A 24775-nucleotide genomic window follows, 5' to 3' on the forward strand; every position below is an offset into this window, starting at 1 on the left:
GAAGTATCTCGCCTGGGAGCTTGTCTAGTTGGCACCAGGACCTCTTCTCTGTTATCTGGAGCCTGATCTCATGAAATTTACGTGAACATGACAACATTTTTGCAATTCAAAATATACGTGCTGTATAACATATTTGGCTGCAGTTTTACAGTGAATTGTCCAGCTGGAGGCGCCAAAAGCAAGTAAGATGGTGTCGTATTCCGTTTTAAGGTGAATTTTAGATATTTAAAAAAAAAAAAAAAAAAACTAACCTAATACTTTTGCCTGAATGTAACCAATAGTGTTTAAAAATATAAATGAGAAGTTTAAAAAATACATCCTTTCCTTATCAATGCCTAAAGACCTAAAAAGCACAATTTCTGAAGCAACCACGTCATTTTGTGCCACTTCTATGAGTTCATGGCTGGACCTGAACCGCGGTCCTCCGACTATACTGTAAGTTCAACGCCCTATCAGGTGAGGTACCATGCAAGTTAAAATTTTTGGATTGAGTGTATATATGTAGATGGGTCTGTAATACAAGCATTAAAATGTATTGTTTTTCGAAAGATGAGTTTGAGTAAAAGTGTGTTGATATCTTAAAATAGCAGGGTATGAGTAATAGAGAGAAAAATAAGTATTTATAATGTCATAATCAGCCATTAAAGTCATGATTTGAGTGAAAGTGAATAAAACACACAGTTGTTGTAGCACATCTAGTGTTCATTTAACCTGGAAACTGCAGGGAATTGTACCTGGAGACACGTATAACAAGTTTTGCAAAAATGTACTATATATAGAGTCACGTTTTCATTATGAGACCAGGTCGGTTATCTGTTTGTGTTTGGCACAGCTGTGGTAAAGGATGACACACTGTCCCAGAATCACCCTTTTACCTGACAACAACGGTCACACAATCAACACTGGCTGCGTGCTGGGTACACAACGCCAATTGGGAGGTCATTATAATAGGAAAAGTGTGAGAAAAACCAAGACACTCAGATTCAAAACAAGTCTAGGCTTCCATATCCATAAGAAGTCAGCTCAATACGATCTCCGTGTGCACCCAAGAGTGCTAGTGTATGGCTATGAGCTGTTTGAACAGTTCCACAACAGAATATGAAAGGACTGAAAGGCATTTAAATTCCTGCAGCATTAGAAATACCAGCCCTTTAGGGACATGCATGATTTCAAACATTATAACTTGGTGTTTAAATGGTCATAACATGTTTGGTTAGCTTGTATAAAAACGTTGCAACCAACTCTCTTTTTCCTTTTCTCCATCTCATTCCCTCTCCATGTCCCTTGTCTTCAAAGCAGCAATCCTGGCTACAGTTCAATCAGAGCTTGGTGTCTTCCACCACCTGGCAGGTTAATGAGGCGTGTTTCAGGAAAGGTTCACTGCTGTACAGTCAGCCCTCCATTAAGATAGTGAAGGAAGATACCATCTAAACACACACACACACACACGCGTGCGCGCTTTGTCCTAACTTTCCCCAGAGACAGTGTTAGAGGAAGAGATTGGCCACTTGTAAACCAAATGAATGGGAGAAAACGTAATGCTAAATATGGTGGCTGTAAGAATCGATGTCCCACCTATAGTTTTTTGTAAATAAAGGCATCACTTCTGTTTTTAACTCTTAAATGCACATTAGCAGGACTAGCCTGAAAAATGCCACTTCTTAGATGGATTTAAGCTAAATTTATTATTTCATTGCTGTCAAATATTATATACGGTGGGGTCCCTTTCCCTTAGTTTAGGTAACAGCAATCAACCATCAGTTGCTACTTGCCATAGCTAACCGGAAGTAGGTTGTGGAGTGGACATTCTCATTCTAGAGTATTTCATTAAAAAAAAAAAAAAAAAAAAAAAAAAAACTTGTTTATGCCCCTGAGGACAAGAAAGGCTGTAAATTTTTAGTGTGTACTGTACTGTATCTGCTAAGAGCTAATTAAGCATTTAGGAGTACACTAGCATGTTGTTAGCTTCAAAGATAGCAGACAAAACTTCAATTTTGATTTCATTTTTATTTTATTTTATTTTATAATTTTTTTATTTTTGTCTGAGCTCATAAACAGAGAGAGACAGTGAGGTACTAACATCCAATACATCTCTTCAGTTTTATAATCCTGTCTTGTACTTTTAATGTATTTCTCTCTCAACAAGCTCTCAGACACAATTGCCGTCAGGGGTGCTATTCTGTTTTTATGTGATGGGGCTGATTGATTTATTAAGGTCGGAACAGGATCTGCCCCTGGACCCAAATTCAGAAGAGCATAATGACAAGTTCTTTTCATCTTTTCAGACAAGTGTTCTTCCAAACAATATATCGAGACTAAAGCCAAAGACAGCCTTACCATCCAAAGAGAAATAACGTCTGAGAAAGAAAAGAGAGCAGCACTATTCTCACCATTTTAATGAGCCATTAAGTCAAGTTTTTGTTCTTTCCTTCTTTTTGTCAGTCTGTCTTGCACCTTGATCTTATGTGGGTCATTCTACAAAACCAAAACTTCCAACTTCTCCTTGCTCTATAAGCAAATATGTGCGTCTGATGAAAACAAAATATCTGGAAAGAAAAGATAGCTTTGTGTCTTTATTCTCTCTTTTGCTCTCTCTCTCTCTCTGTATACATTACATATGTATACAGTACATATACAATATATACATTTTTTTAGCTCAAATCCCACTCAGACATGAAATTTCTCTGTAGTATTCTTGTTTCCAAGCATGTACACAGGGGGTGGCTACAGTGGAATGAGAAACTGCCCCTTTGCCCACAAGGGCTGAGGTGCCCCTCTGGTTGAAATATAGGCTAGGCCGACATTTATTAAATTATCAAATTCTTAGTAACCTACACTTCTGAAATTATGTGATTGTATTGTTGTGTTTTAGTATATAACATCTCGCTGTTTATTTTGTAATGGTTTACAATGGACGGCTGTTAGATAATCGGGTCTACAACATACTCGCATACACGCAAATTTGCACTTTTCAGTTTAAACTGGACATGAGTGACACAACTGACCCAGAAAAACACAATCTTTTCAACTTTAAAGTTTGTTCGAGTAGTTTATGTCAATAATGCAAACATGGACTGGTCCCGGGTACAATATTACAGGTAAAAGTGAAATTCATAATTGTTCTTCAGTTGTCTCCACGGAATGATTATTAGGCTACTGTAGATTTAATACATTAATATGTTACTGATTTAATGCTATCAGACTTTAGGTCTGTAAATTAAAATGAGCAATTGCTCATCCTAATTTTGTGTTCAGTTGTACAGGGTGTATTAAGTTATCCATAAATGACCAATGAATGTTTTTTCTCTTTTTCAATGTTGTAATGTTGCTTGATTAATATTTCCTACAATTTTTTATGTACAAATTGTATGCAATATAAAGAACTGTGGTTAATTACTGTATATAATAAATATTATATTAGTAGGTACCATACGCCCCCTTTTGTTTTTCCTTGATATTTTTAAAGCAGCGTAAAGTGAATCTGGACTTTATTTGCATCAAACAGTCATGTGTTGTGCATGCACTTTTTATATTTACAGCAGGATTTTAACCAAAAATATTTGTCCTGCATAAAGTGAGATTTTGTCCAATATATATATATTTGATGAAATCATGTTTAATGATTCCAAAAAACAAATAAAAAATATTTAATTCACAAATTACACTGCCTTCATTTAAGAAAAGTTTTTTTTTTTTTTTTTTTTCTCTAATGTACAATCATTTATAACTTTTTTCTCTGCGCATGAATGCAGCAAGCAATGTCGGAATATGTTATCCGCAATCACTAATCTAGAGTCTTGTTATGGTGTGAATTTGGCTTTGGGAAACTGACCAGCAGTTATGTGCACTTTTTAGAAATCGAAAGCAACAGGCGGTTGATGAAGTAAGATAATTCCGCTATGACATTCTCTATGTGAGAGCGGAAATCTTTCCCAATCAAATGCTCAATTGTACAATGAAGGCATGAAAGCAGAATACTGTGCCTGCAAATTAGGACACACCACACTGATCTGCAAGATCATACATGTTTATTAGTTTTGATGCAGGGATTTTTTGTGTGTGTTCGCCGGGATTCAAGGAAATATGCTTTGCCAATATTCAGTAGGCTATTATTAAGCTTACATATTCAAGGGTGCTCTAACGTTCGCAACCCTGCAGAACAGGGCCTGCATCTAGCTGGCAGCTGCACTGATATGACTGCAAAACAACAAGATACCTTACTATCTACTTATCTATTAATTTATTATCGAATGATAGTGTAGCCTACTAGCTCACCTTTTGCTGCACTACCATGTTCCTGTTGCACATCCTCGTGCTTTCTGGCAATGTGACGTGTACGATTCCAGATGGACTATTTGCTAATTCTCATGGTCTCTCCACACTCCCTTTTGATTTCCTTGTTCTTAACTTTGATTTATACTTTGCATTTATGTAGGCTATAAGGTTTGCAACTTCACTAAAACAATGTTTGAATTCCATAACCTCAGGCCTATTGCTAATTTCGCAGTTTCCTGAACCAGCATATCATGAAGCACATTCTGGGTTGAGTGAGCGGCGCTGAGCAGCCTGAGTGAGTGGAGTGGAATCTTCAAAAAGGCGCTCTCCGCTAAGGTGGAATTATCACTGCTCCACTCACATGCTCTGGTATACTGCTCTGTACAATTGTGGTGAGAAGAATAGCATCTCGAATGCTATTCTGAGATGCGGGTTGGCACTGTTTTGGCAGCACAAGGCGGACCTACACACTATTAGGCAGGTGGTTTTAATGTTGTGGCTGATCGGTGTATATTAGTTGACATAATGCATTGATAAAAATACTAGAAGGTGTGTTCCCAGGTTAAGAGTGAACCCTATTACCATTATATTTTTGCCCCTTTGATGTAAATTACTATTCCGTAAAAACAAACTGTGACATCGACATCATCCTTTCAGGAACCAAACAGTTAAAGGGGGGTGGGGGGGGGGTTAAAAATGTAAAATGTCAACCCTATTACCACTATTTTATACAGTACAGTAAACATCTGAGAATTGTAAAGTGGATATAAAAAAATATTATAATGAATTTTTTTACATTCAGAATTTTGAGAATTTCTTTCTCTTAAAAAGCACATTAGTTCAACAACAATGAGGCTTGTTACAACAGGTCAAATTGAATTGTAAAACTATCAGCCCTGTTACCTTTCTGAAGGCCTACTCTATATCCATACTTTCTAGTAAAATACTTTTCAATTAATTTAGCTTGTAATAGTACAATGCAGTTCCATATCACTTACACACATTATTTGTGTTTAAAATCTTATAGAAAATTACTTTACAAATCAACATATTAAACTTGAGAGCGAATCTGTTTCATAACATGACTCATGTAGAGTATACTATGTCAACACTGACCCTCTCTTCAGTGGCATGGTTGCCTTACAGAATAATAATTATAATGGAAGCTAAGGCAGACGTACAACTTGAGTGGATGAAGAGGAAACCAGGTTTGCTCTGTGAGCCTTAGCCAAAGAGTGGTCCTTAGATGGGTGGAAAACAAATAAATGAGGGGAACCTTTAACTGCTTTTTCCTTGAGAGGATGTTTGAGATTCAGAGCCCTTGTCTTATCCCATTGAAAATGTTTTTGGTATTTACTGTACATAACTTGTTTAAGCTGAAGTTCGGGACACAGTCTAAAAAGCATCAATAAATCAGAAGCAGAGGGCATTTGGGTCTGAATTTGGATTCAGTTCATGACTACGGTAAACAAGGTCAGGATTTTGCTTAAAAATTTGGAACAGCAGGTGACAACAGTGAGATTTATATGTATTAAGTTAGCATACAGTATTTAGGGGTTGTTGACATAATATCTATGGACTTTTAAAAAAAAAAAATAAAAAAAATTAAAAAAAAAAAATATATATATATATATATATATATATATATATATATATATATATATATATAAAGAATTTAGGTTTACAATTTATATAAAGGTTTAAGTGTTTATTTTGGATGCTGTTTTTCACCATTTTAAATAAACTTCACTAACTTTGGTTTCACTAGATAATTTTAAAAGGTCCTGCTGTGTGCCAAATTATTATTCTTTTTTTATTTATTTTTTTTAAGTACAAACATTCCATGTATTCTGTGATTTAATATAAGGTCATAAAAGCTGCAGGCACAATAATTATACAAATATAGCAAAATGCGTTACAAAAATAGTTTTGGATGGAGTATAGCATGTCACACTATAGTTCATGTCAACTACTCCAATCTTTTGTCCAAACAGATTTTATCATACACAGTGAGTGCCAAAAGCCTTTTTTTTTTATTATTATTATTTTATTAAAGCTATTTTTTCACCAAATATGTTAATGCAATGGCCAATAAAAGCAAATGATGTTCATGTCTTTCACTCTCTCTCTCACTGCAAGTGAATGGTTCTCAGCCTGATGTATGTGTGGAAGCTCTCAGATATCTGCTAGTATATGTGAATGACTGTGTTGGCAATTCCAAGCAACTCCATAGACAAATATGAGATGAAGAACTTCTTAGATTAAAATGCTGACTGGTGTCCAATGTCATCAACAGCCTCCAGGCCAAATGGCATTCCTGAAGTATTCTATCCCTAAGCACGGAATCCTTATTCAAGTCTAGGGAGACTCCATTAGCACTGCCGATGTGGCAGTAGTTGGGTCATGACCTGATCAGTAGGTTTTACTGCGGATGAATTTAGACCAGAAATCAACCAAAGCTCAGAGCAAAATTGCCATCAAAAGTGATTTAAAAAGCCCCATTTCTAATCCATACAATGTTTGGTATATTTTAAACTCTATTAGGCCTATCTAGTTAGGTTTAGGGTTTTGTTCTGTATTCACGGTCACATGAGTGCTCTTGAATGAGCTTGAAGTTTTTTCATAATTTTTTTTTTTTTTTTTTCATTTAAAAAAAGATACATGATATTTTGGACATTATTTAAAGCCTCTTTTGTTTTTGAACAAAAGGTAACAGCCATTATTGTTCAGATCAAGAACATGTGCCCCAAAGAAGGTAAACATACCCCTAAAAAACAATTGAAATGTTGCCCCTTGTTAAATAAATAAATAAATACATTAATAAATTCTGACAAAAACAAAATGACCTCCCTGATTTTTTTTTTTTTTTTTTTTACTTTCTCTTTTCAGTCACTGTTCTGTAAACTTCCTCATCATGTTATTTCTATTTTTCACCCTCTACTGGAAAAGGCTATTTTTTAAGGTTTTGAGCATTGGGGTTGTAAAGAGGTCTGACTGAGTGTTTTCTGGTGGCAGTTATGCAGAAGACATTGTAGTTGTCAGCTATTCTTGACATGAGTGATGGCAATTATGTTGACAGGTTAAGCTACCCTCAGTACTATTGCCTTGACCACAAAAAACAGACAGCTGTCTACATGAAACATCATATATGCCAGTTAAAACAACCCACAGGTAAAGTAAATTGTCAACATTTTCTCACCAGGGTGTTTATCCGATTGCCAATAAGCAATCTTATTCTAAAAGTGAAGTGAATCTTCAAAAACACACTGAAGTTTGGATAGTTGAGTATTGCATAGTCAGTCCTGGCTCTCAAGTTTGCTTGCAGGGTTAACCTAAAAGTGAGTGGTGAGTGTGTGCCAGGAGAGAGAGTGAGTTGAGGGGTCTTTTTAGGGCAAATAATTACAATGCTTCTAGGAAGCCCCTGCAAATGTAAGACACTCAACTCCCAGACAAAGAGCCAAGAGAAGAGAAGAGAAGAGAAGAGAAGAGAAGAGATTAAGAAAGTAGAAGTGGAAGCGAAAGAGAATGTGGAAGTAGAAAAGGGAAGAGAGTTGGGCCTGGCTTTGATTGTGGATTGACCAGTTTCAACATTATCCAAGATGATGTATTTAACATTCAGTGTTTCATTTGAGAGGCTGGAAGAAAAAGTAATACTGTAAGAGAAACAATGAGATGCCGCCGTGGATGGCAGCCATGGTGTGGAGCTCTCCAATTCTCTTGCTGTTTTTGTTTATTTGTCCTGTGTTTAGTAATCTTTTTCCAATCAGTTTTACCAGGGACGAACTGCTGAACATTCGGCAGTACATACCAGACAATCTTTTCCAGGATTTTGACTATTCAGATGCTTTGATGGACATTTTAGTCAGAGGCGCATCTGTGTTGTTAAAGAGACGCAGGTGAGGGAAATGAGCCAGCGCGCTGGTCAGGCTTCGTCAGCGCAGCTTTCAAACAGCGCTGCCGAGTATTCATCTAGCAAATCTTTGCTCTCTTCCTAACAAAACAGACAAACTACATCTCCTCACCCATACAAACAAGGACTTTTCAACCTCTGCTGCCTTGTACTTCATAGAAACCTGGCTGAGTGAAGCCATTCCAGACAGTGCATTACATCTGCCGGGATTTCAGCTGTTCAGTGTGGATTGCATCGCGGATTAAATGGGAGAAACAAGAGGCAGCGGAACATGCTTTTACATCAGTGAAAGTTGGTGTACAGATGTAATAACGTTAAAGAAGATGTGCTGTCCTAATTTGGAAGCACTCTTTATTAAAAACTCTTTATTTATCTGTAAGCCTTTCTACTCACTGCAGGAGTTTTCCTTGTTTATTCTGGTGAGTGTTTATATCCCGCCACACGCGTGCGTGAATGCAGTGTTGCAACAGCTGGCTGATCAAAGACACGGAACAACAATACCTGGACTCACTTATTATTATTCTTGGCGATTTTAACAAAGCCAACCTCACCTGCCCAAATACAAACAGCACATTACATGCCCAACCAGAGAAAAAAATAAACTGGATCATTGCTACACAACAATAAAGGATGCATATCGCTCTGTCCCCCGTGCAGCTCTGGGACTTTCTGATCAGTGTCTGGTTCATCTTCTTCCAACCTACAGGCAGAAACTAAAATCAGCTAAACCTGTATTAAAGACTGTAAAGAGATGGACCAATAAAGCAGAGCTGGAACTACAAGCCTGCTTTGACTGCACTGATTGGAGTGTATTTGAGGCTGCAGACACCAATCTGGATGAGCTCACAGATACTGTGACATCATATATCAGTTTCTGTGAGGATATGTGCATTCCTACTAGGACTTATTTAACATACAACAACAAACCGTGGTTTACAGCAGAGCTTAGGCAGCTTCGTCAGGCAAAAGAGGATGCTTACAGGGGTGGGGATAAAGTATTGTACAATCAGGCCAGGAACACACTGAATAAGGACATCAGAGTGGCAAAAAGAAGCTATTCTGATTCTTTTCAGCTAATGACCCTGCATCAGTGTGGAGTGGCCTGAAACAATTTACTAACTACAGGACTCCTACCCCCAACACTGTAGTGGACCAACAACTGGCTGACGACCTGAATGTGTTCTACTGTAGATCTGAAAGGCCCAATCTCACACCCCATACCTGCTCTGACCTTCACTTCACACAAACATCAACACCTCCTGCAACCCCCCTCCTTCTAGTCTACCTGCACTTAACCCTCTGGGGTCGACGGAAGCGCCAGCGCGTCCTGCTAGATTGTTTCCTCATAACAGTGGAAACAATTTAAAATACTCCGTCATTTTTGGGCATACAGATAAGTGTAAGACATCATTAGAGTCTATAAAGGGTCTACTTTTATTTGTGTACACTCACAATAACAACAAAACCTTGTGCTTTTGTAAAATAAAGAAAATAAACAGGGTGCGCATTCAGCCGTCTCTGTCTCTGCGAGCATCTTTCTGAAACACGTCACATAAATGAACTGAAACTCCGCAAATACTTATCAGACAAACATGAAACATATGTCTAAAGAAAGCTTAAAATGTCTACTTTAAAATAAAATAATTCAAATTTAAAACAAATATTCTCCTGCAATGTAATCTGTATGAAACAAAGTGATGTATAGTTTCTCCTAGCTCAGCTAATTATTGCTAATGTGATCCCGCCAACCAGCAGAGCGCGCTATTCATACGATAATGTGCTGAGACGATCAATGCAAATGGTAAACGCCCCCAACAGTGTCTTAAAAAACATCAAGTTCATCATCAGATTCATTCACTTTTCTGCGCGTTTGGAAGATGGCACACTATACAGGTGAGGAAGCTCCTGGATAGTGACGAAGAGTTCACATTTTCCTCAGAAGAAGAGCGGGACTCCGATGAACGTTTGCATTTTGAAGAGAGACTTGATCCAGCCGAGGATACAATTTCTGATGAGCAAAGCTTTACTTACATTAGTTGACATGCTATTTTATATAAACATGTACATATTTTACTAGTTGGACTATTTCCAGACTTGCCAGCCAGTATTCAAAGTATTGAAATTTGAAATATGTCCTAATGGGCAAGTTTTAGTTACATTTAAATGTTGTTTCGGCTGAAGCAGGTATTTAAATTGTATGCTGTATGATATAAATATTATATGTAATATGATATAAAAATTATATGAATGTTTAGATTATATTTTAACTAGTGTTTATGCTGCCTCATTATCATCAATGAAGCTTGTGCTTGCAAATATCTGTTCAGGTGTAAATGTGTAAAATGTGCTGGAAATATGCCCATATTAGAAAACCAGCATATTAGAATGATTTCTGAAGGATCATGTGACACTGAAGACTGCAGTAATGATGCTGAAAATTCAGCTTTGATCACAGGAATAAATTGCATTTGACAGTATATTCAAATAGAAAACAGTTATTTGAAATTGTAAAAATATTTCACAATATCACTGTTTTTGCTGTATTTTGAATCAAATAAATGCAGCCTTGGTGAGCAGAAGAGACTTCTTTTAAAAACATTTAAAAAAATCTTACAGATCTAAAACTTTTAAATGGTAGTGTAGGTCTAAAGCTTTTAAGTAAAGTCTTTATGTAAAGAAAATGTATAGTCAGATTACTTATTTTAACTTAAACTTGATTTTGTGAATAAGCTACAAACAATACATTCAATCATTAAGTCTCCTCACATTCATTCTCTCTCAGGGGAGGGGTCCTCAGGTGTGAATCACATCAATATTCATGATCATCCACGCCTCCTCGCATATGGCCTTTCTAACACTAAAAGTGTCTTACAAAAGTTAAATGACTATATTGTTTTGTATGAATGAGTGATCAGGATGGTTTTCACTTCATTTTGTAGCAAAAACTCTAGGCTACAAGATCCAGTTCTCAAAAGTCTTGTGAACAAATGTTTAGTATGTGTTATATGGCCTCATTTCAGTGACTTAACATTTTTGTTTTTTCAAAAATCACGCATAAAGTTATTTTCTGAAAAATACAAACATGTACATACATGTTGCTCACATGTTATTGTAGCCCAGATTGTGCTGAATACACTGTTATCAGACTTTAGCCATTAATATGTTTTTAAGCAACTGAAAAAAGCACAAATGTCAAGGCATGTCAAAACTTCTCCAGGGCCCAAAACATCCTCAGACCCCAGAGGGTTAAGATCTGTGAAGAAGAGGTGTGCTGTGTCTTCTGAAAACAAAAGACAAGGAAAGCACAGGGTCCAGATGGTGTCTCACCCACTTGTCTAAAATCCTGTGCTAACCAGCTGGCCCTCATCTTCACACTGATCTTCAATAGATCACTGGAGCAGTGTGAAGTCCCATGCTGCTTCAAACACTCAATCATCATTCCTGTCCCAAAGAAACCCAAAATCACAGGACTTAATGACTACAGACCCATCGCTCTGATGTCTGTGGTCATGAAATTCACCACCTGAAGGACTTTCTAGATCCCCTTCAATTTGCTTATCGAGCAAACAGGTCTGTGGATGATGCAGTCAACATGGGATTACATCATATCCTGCAACATCTGGACAGACCAGGGACATATGCAAGGATTCTTTTTGTGGACATCAGTTCGGCTTTCAACACCATCATCCCAGCTATTCTCCAGACTAAATTACACCAACTCTCTGTTCCCACGTCTATCTGTCAGTGGATCACCAGCTTTCTGACGGACAGGCAGCAGCTAGTGGGACAGGGGAAATTCACTTCCAGCTCATGTACAATCAGCACTGGTGCACCCCAGGGATGTGTGCTCTCCCCACTACTCTTCTCCCTGTATACAAATGACTGCACCGCCAAGGACCCCTCTGTCAAGCTCCTGAAGTCTGCAGATGACACTATTGTCATCTGCCTCATCCAAGATGATGATGAGTCTGTATACAGAATGGAGGTTGAACGGCTGTTTCACTGGTGTAGTCAAAACAACCTGGAGCTGAACATGCTCAAAACAGTGGAGATGATTGTGGACTTTAGGAGGAACACCCCAGCATTGACCCCCCTCACCATTCTAAACAGCACTGTGGCAGCAGTGGAGTCATTCAGGTTCCTGGGCACTACCATCTCACAGGACCTGAAGTGGGAGACCCACATTGACTCCATTGTGAAAAATGCCCAGCAGAGGTTGTACTTCCTTCATCAGTTGAGGAAATTCAACCTGCCACAGGCGCTGCTGATACAGTTCTACTCAGCAGTCACTGAGTCTGTCCTCTGCACTTCAGTAACTGTTTGGTTTGGTGCAGCTATGAAATCGGATATCAGAAGACTACAAAGGACAGTTCCGACTGCTGAGAGCTTTATTGGTTGCCCCCTGCCCCCCTTCAAGAACTGTACACTTCCAGAGTAAGGAAAAGGCTTGTAAAATCACTCTGTACCCCACTCACCCAGCCCACTCCCTTTTTGAACTGTTGTCTTCTGGCAGGTGCTACAGAGCACCAGAACCGTCAGGCACAGGAACAGTTTTTTTTTCCCTCAGGCTATCCATCTCATGAACAGTTAAAACTGTTCCACTGAGCAATAATAAATGTGCAATACACAGCTTTGTCTATTTATATTTATCCAACATACCACACCTCTTCTGCCATTACATTCCCTTGCTTCTGTATATAACAGATTTGTATTTGTATATTGTACATACGTATATATATATATATATATAATTTGTCCTATTGTGTATTTCCGTATATATATTATTTTCTATTCACTTTTATTTTTATTCTATTTTTTTATTATTATCTCTGTCTTGTTGCTGTATTGTTTGTGCATTGGAAGCTTCTGTCACCAAGACAAATTCCTTGTATGTGTAAGAATACTTGGCAATAAAGCTCATTCTGATTCCGATTCTGGTAAATATTATCAGCTTTTTCAGCAGAGAAGAAACATTTAGGCAAAAATAAAAGACATAATATGTCTTTTCTCTATTTCCTGTCTAGGAAAAATTGGCACATGAAGGATGTGATCTTTTTGTGCAGCCCTTAAGTAATGGGAAACTGCACGCAGAGTAATGCCTGAAATAATAGCGTATTGGTTCCTTGTCAAAGTATGCAACATTCGGTAAAGTGTTATGGAAAAAGTCATAAAACGCACTTCCATCAAGGTTATGGCAAAGCATGCTAGATTCAATTCTAAAAATGCATTCATACCCAAAGTCTTGTTAAAAATTGCAAGTTTTTTTCTTGTCATAGAATGGGGAGCAATGAAACTTTTTTTTTTAGCTTGAAACAATTTGTGAAAGACACTATAACATTCCCTGTAGAAGCTCAGTGCGTTTGGAAAGTTGTGTGTGTTTAGGTGAGTGTGTATAAAGACTCCCTGAAAGGGAAAAAGGGCAGACTAATTTGTGAGAGAGCGAGAAGAAGTTGCCAAACCACTGCGGGTGTCTGAAACTGATACCATGTCTTTGTGGGGTGTATTGAGGGTCTGCATTCTCTAAAGGTTTTCTTATAAAGATTGATAAGGGAGCAGGCTAGCCTCAATGTCTCCACAGCTGAGACACACAAAGACATACGATCCTGAGCACAGCAGCCAAATCTTTAGACCTCTATAAGCTTTTGGCTCATACGTGAGCAGGCTCTCACCTCAAATAAATGAGATGGGAAGACTGAAGAAAGCAATGTCTGTGTGAAAGGGGTTTTGGAAATAGGACCATCCAGTTCAACCACCGACACCAATTTATTCACTTAGTGCACAAGGTAAAGTGAGTTTTAGGTGTGTGATTTATTGCATAGGAAAGCAAGAAGTTCTCCAAAAGGAAAAACACAATAAATGATAAACTTTAAACTGAAACAAATGGTTCATATAAACTGTGCCTCCCAGCTCTCTGGTTTCTAATGAATTATACTTTTTCCTCTTACTTTGGTTGGCACTTTTTGCCAAAGCAAAAAAAAAAAAAAAAAAAGCAAATTATTAAAGAGACAGTTTACCCAATGAAAATATGACTTAAATTGCCATTAACACAATGGCAATTGCAATGCTTCAAAAGACCTTTACACAGACTGTTTAGTATTATTTTTTATTTTTTTACCATAATTAAGCTGGGTAAATCTATACATTTTTAATTGACTGATGTAGATTTATATCACTTTACTTCAAATGCATTATATTACCAGGCATTAAATAAATAAATAAATAAATAAATAAATAAAAACTGGTCAACACTGCCACTGTGCAAGTGAAAGTAAATTTGACATCTTTCTCTCTTCAGACTGCCATAAACCATTTCTCTCTTTCTATTTTTTTTTTTTTTAATTTTATATATATATATATATATATATATATATATATATATATATATATATATATATATTCTATATAAAGTTAAATGGAATTGTTCTTTGTTTTTATTACTATTATTTTGCTGTTGGAGCAAGTGTCAAAGCAAAAATAATATTCACTGTGTCCTCTCATTGACCTCTATAGAAATATACTCTTCTACAGTTTACTTCCACGTTGCAAACCCAGAAATTTAATATACAGTAGTACATGAGTTGTATGGACCACTTTTATGATACTTTTTATGTTGCTTTTTTGTTAATTTTGTATTTTGACAGCCCCATTCACTTTCATTATATGGAAAAGACTCCAAAGGTACCACTACTGATCCCACTGTTGAGGATGTGCAAGACTATATGGACTAGGGATGTGCACGGTTACCATTTTAACATTCAGTTGATCGCATGGTTTCACAAACAGTTAATCTGTGTTTCGTCGGGATGCGAGAATAAAGAATGTTTATTGTACTGGAAATTCCTTAAACACAACTCAAAATACCAGCAAATAAAGTTCACAGTGAGCAATGAGACTAAATAGCACAACACATAGATCTTCAAAAGATAAAATCTCACAGTTAAGTCAAACAAAAATAATGAAACTGTTACAGCCTGTATATGTGCTCTGCCTGGGCAGGTTCTCATATCCGTATGGCAGCAAACGCAAGTATTTTCATGTGTGTGAAGTTACACTGCTGCGGTTAAATAGCCTCTTCTGTGCTTTGATCTGTTAAATGGTTAAAAATCAAATGGCACTAAACTTTTTAGATTTTTGTGCGTAAATATGCACACTGTATTACCGTTAATCAAGCTTAGAAACTTTGCTTGGTGAGAAACAACCTGGAATTATTTTTAATGGTGTAACAGTCACATGAAGTCCTCTTTGCAACCTGAACTTCTTCAGAATGCAGCACAATGAACAAAAACTCCATGCAGGTGTTTTGAGATGCATTCATAAAAATGTAAGTTCTATTTAACTTTATTTGGTGTCTAAAAATGTGGCGGTCCTGTGCAAAACACTGAAAGAAAAAACTGTTTGATTCAGCGCAAGAATCAAAGACGTCCGTCAAACGCGTGTTAACAGTATATAGAAAAAAGCACAGATGCACACAAAAGCATGTTTGAACAGCCTCTAACTTGCCCTTGAAAAACTCACCCAAACCCAACGGTTTGGCATGACTCGTCGAGTTTGTGTCTGGTTTAAGGCCTCTTTTGCACGTGTAGAATAACCGAATATACATTTTGGTATTCTAATAGTGTAGCGTCGGACAATTAACCGAATTTTGTCCATCTGTGCACATCCCTAATGCAAAAGTCATGAATTACTGAAGCTTTTTTGATGGTAAGCTTGTCATCTGGAGAAGTTTCAAAACACCCCGAGGGAACCTGGTCTAAGCCAACAAGCTGGTGGAACAAGCCAGCAGTCTGTCACTCTTGTATGGTTATCTTGTGTACACACTTTGGCTGATGTCTCCTGGATGTACTTCCATATGCTCCATATACTGGGCTAATTTCCATCTCAACAAATAATGCTATGCAGTTATCAGCATGAGACATGAGGTTAGGTCAGTAGTCACAGTGGTCAGTGGGCAACAACTGTGCTGTCACTGGGTCAGAATTGACAGGCTTCATGGAACGGAAATGGGTGGATGTCCTTGTTTTGCTTAGAAAGCACACATAATGCCAAGTTAACTCTAAGACCAATTTATGTGTGTGTGGATATGCATGTGTGTGTATGAGTGGGTCTATGAATGTTTGTTGGATTGCAAATAGCCTTATGGTTAACAATCTACAAATCTCGCGTAGTCGAGACGGATCATCCTGATGAGCCATTGCGATGAGCTGGAAAGTGCTAACCAGGATTAGTTAATTGCACCAGGGGGACAATTGGTTTTATCACGCCTGGGGTGGGCGGTTCGTGGCGAGTCAGAGCAGACACCCCACCGGGAATATCGTCCGGGGAAGGCGTGCTGCCCCGCGAGCCCGCAACGGTGGCCGGTGGCTGGGGCGGGCGAGAGGCCCCAAGAACCACCGCACTTACCTGTTTGCTGGCTTTCTTTCAACAGAGAACAAGGGAATGTGAGATACTCGCATCCCTCTCATTGACCAGAAAGACTTTCAGCGCCTGGCCATCGCAAGCGCGAGGGCTGGAAGGGCTGAGCATTGGAGAATGACCCAGGGAATGAGGAAACTGCTCTTTTATTGACAATTTGGGTGCCGGGGCCCAGAATGCACTCGGCGATGTTGCGAGGGTACTCACCTCGTGCTGGCCCAGGGGCAGGAGTGGAGCCCGTGCTCTCACCTGGGTCAGGCCAGTCAACGTCAGTCACCTCATCCCTGGGTCGCCTGTCTCAGGGCCGCTTCAAAGTCCGTCCGAGGTTCTTGGCGGCCGGCTGATGGGCAGGTGGTGCCACCTTCCTGCGGGAGGATCTTCTTCTCAGAGGCCAGTGTGTGGGCTCCGATGGTGGGGGAGCCGGGGCCAATGCTGCAGTAGGATGGTCCTGGTGAGAGGCAGACGGGGCGCAGGACTTCGGAGGCCTGTAGGTGGCCGAGTCGCGCCATGGCAGGATGTGTTTGATGGCCTCCATCTGCTTCTTCACCGTCGAGAACTGATGGCTGAATTCCTCAACAGTATCGCCAAAGAGCCCCCCTTGGGAGATGGGCGTATCGAGAAAGCGGACCTTCTCGGCGTCACGTATCTCCACAAGGTTGAGCCACAGGTGCCGCTCTTGGACCACCAAGGTGGACATCGTCCGGCACAGGGTGCGCGCTGTGACTTTCTTCGCCCGTAGAGCGAGGTCGGTCATGGTGTGCAGTTTCTGCAGGATAGCCATGGCATGCAGGGCGGAGGTGGCCTGACCCGCGGCATTGTAAGCCTTCGCCAATAGTGACGAAGAAAACTTACACGCCTAGGAAGGGAGCCTTGATCGGTTCCTCCAGGTGGCTATGCCCTGCGGACATAAATGCACCGCTACAGTATGCTCTACCTGTGGAAGCTCGACATATCCCTTAGCCGCTCTGCCGTCAAGGGTAGTTAGGGTGGACGAGCCCACAAAGTGTGTACAGGCAGAGAAAGGTGCCTTCCACAACTTTGTGAGCCCCTCGTGCACTTCCGGGAAGAAAGGCACTGGGATGGGGCACGGTCATGAGTCGCGCTCCGAGCCCAGAAACCAATCATCCAGCCGCGAATGCTCAGGGCAGGGCGGAGGGTTCCACTCAAGCCTGATGTTTGCAGCCTCCCGGGCAAGTACGGCTGCCAACTCAGTGTCCCCCTCATCCTGAGCTCTATCGCCTGAGAGCGGGAGCTCAGAAGATTCGTCCACTTCTGAAAGCAGAAGCCCACCCTCCGATGCTGCGACTGATAACTCATCCTCGTCACGAGCCCCAAACGAGACATTAAATCTGTCTAGAGGCGGACCGCCTGCATCGCTCGTAAGCTCTACCAGGCAGAACGAGCATGCTGGAGGATGGGAGGACTGCGGTGACTGAGCCGACGGAAATGCTCCCATATCCACATCCAGATCGCCCGCGGTGCTCGCCGACCCAGCCGCCTGAGTTTCAACCCAGGACGGACCGGGTTGGGAAGCAGCCACGGTGGCTCTCTGCTTCACAAAGAAGGAAGAAAGCCATGACTGCAATGTTCTCATGGGCAGTGAGAACATAACCCCTCCACAAAAGCTGCCTCGGCGTGCTGGCGATCCAAGCACTCGAGACAGATTTCGTGGCCATTTGGTGGGGAGAGATAACGGCCACACCCAGTAGCACAAAGGTGAAAGGACATCTTTAAAAAGATGCTAATCGTTTGTGCAAGCTCTTTTAGAGAAAATATACTCTTTTGAATATACTCTTTTTACACCTGTGGACTCAGCCCAAGGGGAAGCACAACACTCGACCGTGCGAGGGTGACCGCTGATATGCGCCGTAATTCCAGCAGCAGATAGCAAGGTGATGGGACAAACACACACATGCGCTCAGCTCCGAAGAACAAGTCTGAATGAGTGGTGCACACCATCTCTTTTTATACCTGTATGTCCGGGGCGGAGAGTAGCATGCAAATTCCACTCACCAATTTTCATTGGCCTTTTCTGAATAAAGCAAAGGTGATTGGGGCTCTCAAGAGCGAACCTCAAGTGTCACTACATCGACACAATATCTAGTGAGTGACAGACAGGGAACACAATTTACACATCTTGTTACACAACACAATATACAATATACACCTAATAATATACAATATACAGTATACACAAAATAAGAAGACTGTGTACAATAAAAATACACTGTACCCCTCCCCACCAAAAAACACACAAAAATACACACAAATGCATGACAGTAATCAAGATTATTCTGATACACACATAGACGATTTTTCTGCAGCTAACCATGTGTGAAATATGACTGATACAGAAGCACTGAGTGATAAGAACTAGCCGAATCCAAATCCTATTTTATTCCCATAACAATATTATTGCTGGAGTGAAGAGTGTGAGAAGGAACATGCTTGTCTGAAGTACTTAAGAGGTTTAAATAACTGATGTAATTAAAGCGTGACTTGATAGATGTAATTTTATCAATGGACAATTCAATTCAATGTGTTTGTGTGAGCTTTTCACAATACATATTGTTAATAAAGCAGCTTCACAAAGAAAGTAACCTCACAAAATCCCCAGTGAGCGAGCCAAAGGCGACAGTGACAAGGACAAACTCCCTGAAATGTTTAAGCAGTTGAGGAGGAAACCTTGGGGCAACCAAGACTGGGAAAGCCCACCTCCTTAGCACATTTAAAAATAATAATAAAAAATAAAAAAATAAGCATATACATATGTCCGCTTGTTCTGGCACGTACAGTAGAATGTGGTGAATCCATGATTTTATAGGTTACTCATCTCTATTAATGCATCACAAGCCATTTCTCAAGCAATGTCCACATCACAAGCCATTTCTCTTGGGTGAAGATCTATGCAGATTACAGGTTCCTGCAAGTCTTTACAAATAAATGACCTAGTTCAGGCTTGCCATGAAACTCTGAACGGCAAAAGCTGATAGATTCTTTGAACCTGTTAGCAAATCAGCTTGCTCACATGTGATGTGTCAAGCCAATTGGCTCACATGGTGTAAGCTGACAGGTCCTTTGACATGTAATCGGGAAGTCAATCAGCTTGCATACTCTCTTTGCATAACATTTGAATTTGCTCACTTTGCGAGTAAGCCCGTTTCTCTGCAGAGCACTGCCGAAATTTTCTCTGAAACCCTCCACCTCCACTTATCTAATTGTGCAGCAGCATGTCCACATGCTTAACTCAGTATGTCTGTGTATGTTACGTAACATTGTTACATCTGTACACCAACATTCATTGATGTAGAAGCATGTTCCACCGCCTCTCGTTTTCCCCGTTAACTCCGCGATGTAATCCGCTCTGAACAGCTGAAAGCCCGGCAGATGTAACGCGCTGTCCGGAATGGCTTCACTCAGCCAGGTTTCTGTGAAGCACAAGGCAGCAGAGTTTGAAAAGTCCTTGTTTGTGCGGGTGAGGAGATGTAGTTCATCCGTTTTGTTAGGGAGAGAGCGGAGATTCGCTAGATGAATGCTCGGCAGCATTGTTTGAAAGCCCCACCGACAGAGTTTGACCAGCGCGCCTGCTCGTCTCCCTCGCCTGCGTCTCATAGCACGTTTAAACAACACAGCTGTGCCTCCGAATAAAATGTCAAACAAAACGTCTGAATATTCAAAATCCGGGAAAAGATTGACTGGTGTATGCTGTCGAATGTTCAGCAGTTCGTCTCTGGTAAAACTGACTGAAAAAAGATTACTAAACACAGGACAAACAAACAAAAATAACAAAACAATAGAAGCGCTCCACACCGAGGAGGCCATCCGCGGTGCCATCATGATGTCATATCATGACATAAACATGACAAAGACAGCAACATGGCTAAAAGATCCAGTGCATTTCTAAAAATGCAACTTAAATTTCTTATCTCAAATATGCTGTAGTAGTATCTTCAAGTGTATGTGTGTGTGTGTCCACTATCTACAACCTTCTTAGCTGTGTGTGGCATGTATGTGTACAGTATGCTTGTTTACCTATGTTTGTGTTGGTGTGAAAGACAGAAATAAAATACTAATGAACTGAAAACATTTCTGAAAACACATTTGCAAACAGCTTTGATAGTAAAACCATTGTACATTTGAATGTTTGTTGTTTCTTTTCGGTGTGCATATACAGGTTTGCTTGTGTGTTGCATCATGCATGTGTATGTGTGTATGTACAGTATGTCTGTTTGTGTGTGTATATGTGCAGCATATGTGTTTACACAATTTTAAAGCGAGTGGATTTCTACCTCCCTGATTGTGCTCGGACGAATTGAGTATCCTTTATCACTTGCGCATGTGTTACGCTATTGCATTGTGTTTGTGTTTTATTGTGTACAGTACATAAAGAACATAAAAGAGCCATTGCATGTAAGATGCCGTTACGCATATGTTTCCACCTTGTGAGCGATATATCTCTCTGTCAGATGGGAACGAGCGCTGTTTTCCATATATGCCTCTCCTCCCGCGGCAGCATGCGAGGGATAGAGGTGTGCAAGGATGGGGTAGAGCGCGAAGATTTGAGGAGGATTTGTCTCTGGCCCAGTCTTGCATGACACTCTCCTCCAGCCAGGGCTGGGAACATGCTGACACAGCGCTCACCGAGATTGATTGTGAGCGCATGAAAACTTGAAATGCTTTGCTTTCGTTTTCAATTTGAATAAACAACTACACTCCCCTGCATCCGTAGTAATGCTGCTCACTCATCTGCCGTCGCCTCGATACGTGTCCTCTATGCCTTAGTGGTTTGTTAGAGCACATGCTCATTAGCTGACAAATCAACACACAAAAAAAAACTAACATAGGAATGTAATACATTTTCAAATGCATTCTACTTAATATTATTGTCTTAGCAATAAATGTGTAATCCAAGTAACGTAATTTTATTCATGTCTGTAACTGTAATCAGATTACTTAATTTTAAAAGTAATACATTACATCAATGAGTTATTGCAAAATGTAATTAGATTACAGTAACACATTACTTTGTAACGCGTTACACCCAACACCCTGTGAGAGGCTAAAATGACAAAAGTAAAACTCAACTCTAGTTTCAATGAATTCGGTTTAAGATGACTCACCCAGCCAGCACAATGAAGAAGTCTAGTCGATTCCAGGTGTCTCCAAGGTAACACTTTTTCCCAAAGATGCCCAGTGCAACCATCTTGATTACCATCTCAATTGCAAAAAAAGCAAAGATGAAGTCATCAAAGTCCTGAGAAGAAGAAAGAAATATCCAAAGTGTTAGAAAAACTCAGAACGCTACATTGCCCAATACGGAGTCTGCAAATGTGTTCTTCTTTGATCAAACTACAGTACACACAACAGATTAACCCACTCTTAATTTAGAACGACTCATAAATAAATAAAACCATACACAGGCATATGCAGATGAATATTAAATTTTCCACTTTGATATCACAGCATGGTGTGTGTGGGGCTAAGCCTTGACTTTTCCTTAGACTGAGCTTAATGAGTCTGTCTGAGTGGGCACAAACAGGAGAGTCAAGCTTCTACCCACAAATCCACTGCTAGTCCTCTGCTAATGTTCCCCAAAATGTGTTTTGCATTAAATAACCTAAATATGCATCACAGAAATACAGAGATAATGATATGCAGGATGGAGCCTATTATTAATGAAAATGTTGAATGCACTGCATTAAGAGAGAAAAGAGTCAATGACACCTGCATTATAACTTTGAATCACTGTTCACTGCTTGTGTACTTTTCCTTTTGGAGACAAATGATTTTTAGTGACTTTAGTTTGTGCTAATGGCCATGATGATTAAAGCCTGAAGGGCACCTTTGCCAGACTCTGGAAGAAATTACTCACAAAACACTCCTTTGTAGTGATCTGAGAAAAATAAAATACTGTCCAACAATGACTGCACAACCCAAATTGGTAATTTTCTAGAGAAACTCTCTTCTTATTAGTCTTTGAAGCATTGTAACTGAAAATAGTAAAGTCTGTTATGAATTGGCAACAATAGCATTGCACCAGTGATGCATCCAGTATTACAGTTAGGAATAAATATCTGGATAAATCAGTTTAAAACATATCTCCTTATGTATGATAAAGTTATAAAACAAGCTACTTCAATCTACAGCATATTCAGTTATTATTGTTAAAAAATGGTTTGTTGTTGAATGGATTGTTGATGTAGACCGTAGCATTTGCAATGCAAAGGTCATGAGTTCATTCCCAGGGAACACCTAAACTGACAAAAAGTACACCTTGAATGCAATGCAAGTTGCTTAATTATTGTAAATGATTAGAACTACATGCGTAAAAGAGATTAGCTAGACCTCTTTTGATTTGTTTCCAACAATAGATCTTACAAAACCTTTCGAAAGGCTTCTTTTTTCACCTCTCGAGTGAAGACCATAAGATGGGTCCTTGAGATATCAGGAGACTCAGAGACTGTCATTACCTCAAGGTCGGCTGTCACTGAAAGACACCCGAGCGTTTTCAACCAGCGAGGATATTAGTCAAAGCTCTTAAGCAAGGAATTCCCTCCAGCAGAAGCACTTGCACTCTGACAATACATAGAATGTTAATTAAGCCACAGTGGAAAGCATTCCATGTCGCTTGTGTATATCATTCATAGCCAAGCTCTAATGTATTACCTCATCCCTGATCTCTTACCTCCTGTTATTTTATAAAGTAGACATTTGGGCTATAGTGGGTTAAAGCTCTTGCCAATTGAAAGTTAATGGTAACAGCCAACATATCCATAAACTATGTTGTCACGATAAGGACAAAGGCAGAGGATATCATTTTACATTAATTGTTTGTGGGTTGGGGGGAGGAGGGGCTGCTATTCAGGGAGTAGTGATGTCCAGATCGTGAATGAATCATTCTTTTGAACCGGTTCTTTTTAGTGAAAGAGTTGAACTAGTTCACCAAATCGGACTGAATCATTTGAAACAGTTCGCGTCTCGAGTCAACACTGATCCACAAGTTATTCTATCTTAACCTGTCTCTCAGATGTGCCTGACACTCTGAATCGAAATGAGCTGATAACCGGGAGTAATATGATCCTAGAACTGGTGATATCTGCTTTTGCCAAATCTTCTTTGCAATTACCCGCTCCAACTAGTTCACAAATCGGACTGAATGCTCGGGTCGCACCAGCTCTCGAGTCAACAGTACAATGAGTCGCTCGCAGCAGTTCTCGAGTCAACAGTGCAATGAGTTGCTCGTAACTTACAGTTCTCAAGTCAACAGTACACTGAACTGAGAATCGCCTCTTTTGGAGGTGTCCGACAAGAATCGATGAGCTGCTGACATTGAGCATGTGTGTGATTAAGGGGCGAAATGTATGTTTCAGGTGTATTTTTTCTGAACAACAGAGAGTGTAACAAATAAAACATACTGGAAATATGTTTATGACTTGATTGTATTACCGTTTTATCAACGTATGAAGATGATCCAGTCTACAGCTCTCGAGTCAACAGTACATTGAGTCATTCGCAGCAGTTCTCGAGTCAACAGTACACTGATCCCAGGACAGCAGCTCTCACATCAGCAGTACATTGAGTCGTTCGCAGCAGTTCTCGAGTCAACAGTACACTGATCCGAAGACAGCAGCTCTCGCGTCAGCAGTACATTGAGTTGATCACAGCAGTTTGCGAGTCAACAGTACACTAAACTGAGAATCGCCTCTTTCGGACATAATACTGAGAACTGCTGATCAGTGAGCAGCTGATGAACATGCGTGAACCGAGGACTTGAATGAGGGGGCGAAGACCATCTCAGAAGACCATGCTTTAATGTTAACTACAGTAATTATCTGCCTTAATAATGTGAACATGGTGAACACAGATGAAAAAATTATAATAACAACTATAAAAAACATGAAAATCGTATATACTAAAATCCGTGATTTGTCCCGTATTTTAAGCTATTCAGATGGGTTCTTTCTTGTAAATGTTGCCTAATGCGGGTAAGGGACCATCTAAAAAGTCCACACATTGAGCTAAAACGTCCTAATACTGTCAGGTGTGATAAGGGACCGTCCACACAAGCGAAAACTGCCATCGCTCAAACAGTTACTCATACAGTATTTTAATCCATATAATAAGTTTATTTTATAAACAGTACATACATTCAACTCGTCACCAAAATACCACGATAAA

At 39.7% G+C, this 24775-nt stretch overlaps 1 protein-coding gene across 1 annotated transcript in view; it reads right to left on the reverse strand.

The window, feature by feature from the left end:
* Positions 1-24775, reverse strand: part of LOC127426981 (voltage-dependent T-type calcium channel subunit alpha-1G-like) — a 334253-nt gene that overhangs the window by 166007 nt on the left and 143471 nt on the right. The window contains exon 4 of the mRNA XM_051674227.1: positions 21718-21851. Within this exon, the coding sequence (XP_051530187.1) occupies positions 21718-21851 (134 nt within the window). The remainder of the gene's footprint in view (positions 1-21717; positions 21852-24775) is intronic.

Source organism: Myxocyprinus asiaticus, chromosome 36 (assembly GCF_019703515.2).
Source record: "Myxocyprinus asiaticus isolate MX2 ecotype Aquarium Trade chromosome 36, UBuf_Myxa_2, whole genome shotgun sequence".
NCBI classification, from domain to species: Eukaryota; Metazoa; Chordata; class Actinopteri; order Cypriniformes; family Catostomidae; genus Myxocyprinus; species Myxocyprinus asiaticus.